At 43.3% G+C, this 7,621-nt stretch overlaps 1 protein-coding gene across 1 annotated transcript; it reads left to right on the forward strand.

Annotated features, from left to right (window-relative positions):
* Positions 1-374: 374 nt before the first annotated feature.
* LOC125556125 (WRKY transcription factor WRKY62-like) lies at positions 375-1,766 on the forward strand. The gene is made up of 4 exons (XM_048718911.2): positions 375-549; positions 640-903; positions 1,020-1,136; positions 1,246-1,766. Exons 1-4 carry the CDS (start codon positions 481-483, stop codon positions 1,609-1,611), a joined length of 816 nt encoding a protein of 271 aa, XP_048574868.1. The 5' UTR covers positions 375-480; the 3' UTR covers positions 1,612-1,766.
* The last annotated feature ends 5,855 nt before the right edge of the window (positions 1,767-7,621 follow it).

The following is a 7,621-nucleotide window of genomic DNA, read 5'->3' on the forward strand; positions in this document are numbered from 1 at the left end:
ATCAGCAGTCAAATAAAAAACAAAATGATGAATTTGTCTGAATGTTCTCTCCCGTGCTGCACAACAGGAGTTCAGTTCAGTAAACAACCTACTCCATAAGAAACCTTGAGGTCAAGGACGCGACTAACGAAATAACCACTTCACACAAAGCTAAATTGAATACGACGTGGTCACCCGCAACGTGCGTGTGCAGTTCTAATATATTGCTAGCATCGGTCGTCCTCTTTCTGACGTGAAAAATACGCGTCACAGAGGACGTCAGGGGATGACACACTGGTTCGTGAGGAAATTGGTCGATGCGTCCGTCAGTCAAGTCAATGGGAGAGGGGAACACGACACGAGGGCGAACGATCACGGACCTGCATCAATCAATCTCCTCGCAGCGTCCTCGGCGTCCTCACACAAAATTCTCGGTTCCTCCCACGTTGCAAGGTGCCTATACAAGAGAGTAGCGACGCCTGGTGCAGTGTTGCTGAGGCCATGGACGACGGCTCGTCATGCCCGACCGACAGCGCCGGGCTTCTCCCGCTCATCGCCGGCTCCCCGACGGTCCGGTCGATGATCCTCCCTCATTGATGATCTCCATGAATATTTTTGTAACTGCACTTGCTGATCACTGCGTTCTTGAACGCTGAGCAGGCTGAGGGTCTCGAAGAGAAGCTGAGGCGAGTGCGCGAGGAGAACCGGCGGCTGGCCAGCACGCTCGGCGCCATACTCGCCGGTCGCCCCGACCTGCGTGCTCTGGCGAGGGCTCCAGCGTCAGCCGTCACCACCGCTTGGGCGCCGAGCGGCTCTGCCTCCAATGCAGCGAGGGAGGAGGCCGCCGGCGTGACGGTGGAGCCGCGGCCCAAGGTCAGGACGGTCTGCGCGCGCGCGGAGCCGGCCGACACCGACGCCAACCTTGTGAGTCGAACATCCTGCGACAACGCATTGGCATTCCCATCACGCACTCCTTGTTGATTATCACGAGCCATGCATGACATGAACGGTGCTTTCTTTGCTGCTTGCTACTCGCGCAGGGCGTCAAGGACGGGTACCAGTGGAGGAAGTATGGGCAGAAGGTGACGCGCGACAACCCGCACCCCAGATCCTACTTCCGCTGCGCATTTGCACCATCTTGCCCCGTGAAGAAGAAGGTATCCATCCATGTGTTCTAAATAGTCATCTCCTGTTCTACCCCATGCTACCTATGTTCGCACCCATGATCAGGTACTCTGAGATTTTGCTGAATTTTGATCTGCATAGGTGCAGAGAGACGCGGAGGACAGGTCAAAGCTAGTGGCGACCTACGAGGGCGAGCACAACCACGCTAAATCCCCGGAGCGAGAATTCGTCGGCAACGAGTCCACAGGGTACGCGAGGTCACAGCCGTGCTCGGTCTCCATTAACCCGTCCGGCCGGACGATCAGGCTAGAAGACATGACGAACCATGGGTCAGGATCGAGGCTGGACCTGGAGACTATCCAGAGGGAGGTTGTTACGCCTGAATTTCAGAATCTTCTGTTGGAGAAGATGGTGAATTCTCTCAAGAATGATGCAGATTTCATGCATGCTCTAACAAATGCGGTGGCTGAGAGAATACTGGAAAATTTTCCAGCCCGGCTAAGTTAATGTGCCCAAGTATTTAGGTGTGGACAGAAATGTCGGCACAATGGTGGTTTCTTATGGTATAATTTGCGCGTTTGCTATTTCTTGTCAGCTGAAACTTTGTAAGCATCAGTCAATTTGAGCACAGTGGAGTCAGGAGAGCCGATCTGATGCCGAGATGGCCATAGTGTCGCGGGTGCAGGCAAGGATGAGGGTTGGCCGGTGCGGGTGGGGGCCTATTGCATTTTCGTCGCCGCTCGGATTGGATAGTCCGATGAACTCGAGCCAACAATGTCGCAACAGCTATGTTGGTGGCGAGCGCTCGGCCGCGTCACGAGCGAGGACTTGCCAGAACCTCGCCGGAGGTAGAGACGACGCGGTTTTCCGACGTATGCTAGGTGATTGAATTTGTGAGTACTGTTTGAGGTCTCAGAAGCATAAGATTTTTCAGCCTTGAACCAACATATCCTACAATCTTGGGTCAAGGCCTTAAGCATGTTGCATGTTCTTAGGGAATAATTTGCGCCAAACCTTCTCACATGTGGTCTTCATGGAAAACCGCTTGCAATACAAAAATATCTAGGTAGCTCTTATTATAAACTGACTGCAAAAACCATTTTGCATGTTTCATCTATTGCATGTTTCGTCCAGTTTACTCATGCAAAAATTTGGAAGAGAGCATAACGTTTTAGCATATTTGGAGACCCCCTATTATTATGAGAACTCATGCATTGAGACCACATAACTAATTCATATTTCACTTTTTATAAATTCATTTGTGTGTATGTTAGGTGTTGAAAACTGAATTAATGATTAGGTGGTAGTCCAAACTAGGCCTCATTGTTCTTTGTTTTAGACATGTGAAAATGTAGAGTGTGTCTTGTTTAAGTTGTAAGATGATATCTGCTACCATGAATATAATGAAAGTGCAAGCCTCAAAGCATGCATAAACCAACGGTAGATCTATGAGTGGTATTACTCACATAATATATCTTTTTGAAAGTTGTCAAACTTGCACGTCCATATACCTGCTAAAACACTAAGAGACATGTAGCTACGAAATATTATTACTGCACCCTAGCATTTACTTTGTTAAGTTGGCAACTTAACGGTTTGAGAAATTTTTGAAATAAAAACATCTTAAGTCATACTGTCAGATTAATATCTAGTATTTCTTCCTTTTTTATTTCAATAAATGTATCTCCAAAAAATGTGGTAGCATTGTAGAGTTTATCAAGAAATGATGTTTTAGCATTTATGAATAGAGCCAATACTTGTATGCACGTAATGCCTTCTTTCACATTTTCACTCTTTAATACATCCTAAAGATCAATGTGTGCAACAAATTCTAGTTAAATTTTCATACCACATGAATAAGATGACATGCTAATGACACGAGTTTGTGTAAGATGTAGGATGTGGATAATTATGTGACTAATTATGACATGGCAGACACGTATGACATGCATGACTTGCTGAGGTGGGAGAGTGCATGTTGTAATAACTAGATGATGCCCCGCATGTTGCCGCGGGAACATGTTAAAGCAAATACATCAATAAGTGCTTAAAAACAAACAAAAAAACCTAATGAAAATACAAATATAAGAGTGTTCTTAGTGTATGTTTTAAAAACAATAAACATACGAAGTATGTGACAACATGATGCAGAAAAGAGAAACCTTTTGGAGTCCACATAATGAGACACCATCTTTTAACAATATGTTAAGCATATACTATATATTTTTGCTCCAAGGGTCCAACACATAGTGTAACTTATGAGTACATGCATTACTTCTAAGGCTAGTCATAGTGGGACTAACTTAGGTAGTAACATAACGCACTCCAATAAAATTTTGCTTATGTGACATTTAGTTAATGAGGAGAGAGGTGTTTAGAGTAACATAATATGTTACTGTAACATAGCGTTTTTGGAGAAAGGACGAGTCTACAAGCTAACAAATGAACCCATCTATGACACTACTATTATATTATTTTGCACTATGAAGGTAGTAACTTAGACTAGTGTCATATGCATGACACTACTATAAGTTACTCCCCACTATGACCAGCCTAAGTTCACACCATTTTGATTGAATGGCTACAAATAATTAAGGTGATGTGGAAGCATGCATGTTGAGAAAAATCTAGTAGTGGGAGGCTAACTATTTAGATATAGTAGATTAAAGTTAGTGGATGTCGCCCATGCCTGAAAAATAGTGCTAGTGGATGGTGACATGGCATGCTTGATAAGGTGGAAAGCTGTTGACAGGATCACTTGTGTAATAGATGTGAAAAAGATTTGAAAAGGAGATTGAAACCATTCTTATTACTTATTAAGCAGAGTACAAAACAAATCACAACAGAGCAATATAATGTGCAAATGATTACAACAAACAAACAGTTATTAAACCATAGAAGATGCTTAGTCATGTAGCCTACTTGTCCATATATAATTCTTTGCATCTTGCAATTTTGTAGTGTCGTACATTTAGTAAAAAAAAGTAGAGAGTTGTACTTTGAAACATAAATACGTGAGAGGATGAGCTTTCTCAACACGCACTAGAGGTAGCACTAGTATTTAATCATGACAATCAAGCAAACCTCCTTGACACCTAACTACTGGATCTTGCAAGCAATGATATAACTAAAATGAAAACCAACGTCACCAAGGTGACGTCATCATTAGGCTACACGAGTGCGTGACGAGCGCAGGCGCAGATGGACACACACAAGACGCTAGTTCCGGGTAGTTTGTAGTAATTGTATACAGTACAGTCGTACAGAGCACGTGGTGCTAATTTAAATCAAGCGAGCCAACTAGTAGTAGTTTTTTTTTTTTGAGAGAGAGAACCAACTAGTAGTAGTTGACGCTGAGCAGACAACGCCATATCTCGTTGTTAATTTGGAGCTGCAAGACTTAGCGACCGACTTGTCCCTGACTTCCTGTGACAGCGGATCGGGTAGTACTAGTACTACACACGCGGTGCATCCTCGTGATGACGCGACCGGCGCACGGACGAGAAAAGATCGATTTGCTTTTCCCCGAGCGTCGCATCGATATCTCAAGTGGACGCACATGTTCTCCTTCTCGTCTCCTGCTTGACCGGCCGTCTACTTCACAGCCGGGCCGGGCACTGGCATCATTGCACACTTGCCAAGATCGGATCGGAGGCATATTTTGTAGTACGTGCCAAGTTACGCCTGAATTTCCTGTGGGAAAGGTGAAAAGAACAAAATATAGGGTCAGATCAGCTATTCGATCCGTTGCAATTCTAAGGCTGGTCATAGTGGGTAGTATCATATACTAGTATCTTATAATGCATATGATATTAATGTATAATACTACATTTATAATGCATAATATTATATATTAGTATCATAGATGGTCTCACTTATTGCTATGCATGACACATACTCTAGTAGCATCATATTTATTATGTTGCAGTGTCTACCTATGTTACTCCTTCCGTCACGGTTTAGAAGGCGCGCTTGGAAATTCTCTGGAACCTAGGTGGTTATCTATTGGTTGTGGGATGGACTAAAAAATAGCATTCACACTACGCATGCATATAGAAATAGTATATCGGAGTACTAATTAGCTACTAGAAATAAATGCAATATACCCTAAATCTTGTCTATTGTGGAAACGCACGCAAATTTAACTGTGTCATCTAAACTGTGACGGAGGAAGTACTATAACCATCTCTCTCTTCTTTAATTCCCTACCACATAAGTATGTTTCCGAGTCTCAAGTGCATGATACTACCTATGTTATCCCCGCTATGACCAACCTAACAAATTATCTTCAGTGATTTGGATGCAGTCTCTTTAAATTGTTTTTTTCTAGCTGGGCGTGCCTCCATTTGGCATGTCTCTTTAAATTGCTAGGTTTTAGGATACACTGCTTTAACTAATTATAATGTTTACTCTATAATTATTTTTCTGCACACAACACAAACGGTAAGGCCCACCCACGGATGAGTGGGCCAAAGGTGTTTTTTTTGGGTATCTTTTTCCAGAGCTCCGGCGATGGCAAACAACAGACACAAAGGTAGCTCGTGGCGGGTGGTAGAGCAACACAACCAGGAGTGGGTGGCGGCCACAACAGATCTTGAGCCACCGCTTCAGAGCTCTCGGCGGCGAGCACAGTCGACACGATGCCTGCCAGCCGCTAGGAAGGGAGGCATGGGGGGAGAAGGGCGGTGATTGGGGGTGAGTTTCAGGAAGCACGACGGTGCTCGGGCATCAATGCGCGAGTAGCTGCTGGCTAGCGGCGAGCTACAAGCGACGACCATGTCCAAGGGCGGGAGGAAGGTGCATATAGGGCTGAGGCATCACGGAGAGTGATGGAGGAGGCACACTGATGTTGACGACGCCAGTGGATGGCCTGTAGTGGCGGCACATTCCGAATGGTGTGGTGATAGATTCAGATTGGAAAGTGAAACTTCCTTTCTGCTAAGGGATGAAATTTCTGAGGCATATGGGTGTGATTTTAGAGTCGACTATAGAAATGTTATCGGGATGAGTTGTGCTACTAGAAATCTCGTAGTGTTGTTTTTCTCTATACTAGCAATTTCTAGGGGTTGCAACCCTTTTAAAGGATTAGTTAGAGATGCTGTTATAATGTGATCCTTGTAGGAAATGAGGATAGTCTAGCTAAAGTACATATTTGATTATTTGAGTTCATGGTTAATATATATGTTTAGAAGTATATTAATGATGTACTTCTGCGATTCATATTAATTGTCACTGATTTAGTACAAAGTATATTTTAGAGAGTGGGGAATCGCTCACTAAGAGTAGTATTGAAAATAAAGCAGCGCATACCTGTGAATATTCTAGAAGGTTCTTGAGCTCTCGACAAGATATTTTGTCATGGAAGATACTTGATAAAGTGTTCATGGAAAACTGAGAAACTTCTAGGGGATTATGAAGTATATCTTGAGAAAGGAGGATATATGATAATAAGATTCAAGAACCTCCATGAATAATCATGGTGAACATATTTAAAGAGAACTCTAGAATTATGAAAAGCTATAGAGTAAAAACATAATAGTGTAGATAAATCTACAATGAAGATGTTTCTAGTGAGTGGGCATTCTAGACTACCCGTAACAAACTCGCCATCAAATGAATTATTCCGTCCCACCCGGCTAACTATATCTTCAAATGGTCTATTTATTTTCAGCTCTGGCGACCTCTAGGGAACAGGAAGGAGAATGAAGCCTCGTCATCCATTCTCCAAAAGATCAAGCTTCTTCACGTCGTCCACATAGGCGCTTCTGATAGTTAGGATGCATATTGTAGCAGTTTTGCGCTCATCCTTGAGTTGCACCTTGTACCTTCTATTTATTTTGAACCATGTTGTACCATGACGTAAGCTATTACTATTGTCGTTCTCATCTTTATTAATTTAAAGTCGGGCACTCCTTGTTCTTGTTATCTAAAAAGATGTTTCTAGTTGTAGGCTTGAATGGTTTCCACTTGGTAAAGGTCCAACGTTATTGTAATCCTATAATAATGGTGCCACCCCTCCCATGCATGTGACAAAGCAAGAAAGCTATGGAGTAAGAGCTACAAAGCGAGAGAGACGGAGATGCCATAGTAGTAAGAGGTAGCCATAGATAAAGAGTTGTATCAAGTTTACAGTTGTGAATAATAAAGGGTTGAGTTACCCCATTGTGAGAGTGTGATATCCGAAAGTGAAGGTCCTTAAGAGTGTGATTATTAGAGTCACCATGCGGCGGGTTCTACGGTTCATCTCGGAGCTTAGGGAGCCCTCGAATTTTCAACAAGGAGTATCTCCTAGCTACTATGAATCTTCGCATATGTTATGCGTAACATTTGCTAACTATGAACTTAGCCACTTTCAACGACTTCTCACTTTGGACATATATCTTGTCAATAGTCCATTCTTTAAAAGAATCGGAATTTTTGGGGTTGCTACCTAGCAATGGTAAGACGGTGACAGGCGGACTGTTTGTAGCACTAGAAAATTTCTCATGATAATTGGCTTATTTTGTGAACCTAGAAG

Source organism: Triticum urartu, chromosome 5A, assembly GCF_056163025.1.
Source record: "Triticum urartu cultivar PI428250 chromosome 5A, HENAU_Tu73, whole genome shotgun sequence".
In the NCBI taxonomy this organism is placed as follows: Eukaryota; Viridiplantae; Streptophyta; class Magnoliopsida; order Poales; family Poaceae; genus Triticum; species Triticum urartu.

What these genes read in the sequence shown, in the direction of transcription:
- LOC125556125 (XM_048718911.2), top strand. Translation starts at nt 481, where the DNA reads ATGGACGACGGCTCGTCATGCCCGACCGACAGCGCCGGGCTTCTCCCG. An exon ending in TCATCGCCGGCTCCCCGACG is followed by an intron (nt 550 to 639) that starts GTCCGGTCGATG and finishes AACGCTGAGCAG; the next exon opens with GCTGAGGGTCTCGAAGAGAA. An exon ending in CCGACACCGACGCCAACCTT is followed by an intron (nt 904 to 1,019) that starts GTGAGTCGAACA and finishes CTACTCGCGCAG; the next exon opens with GGCGTCAAGGACGGGTACCA.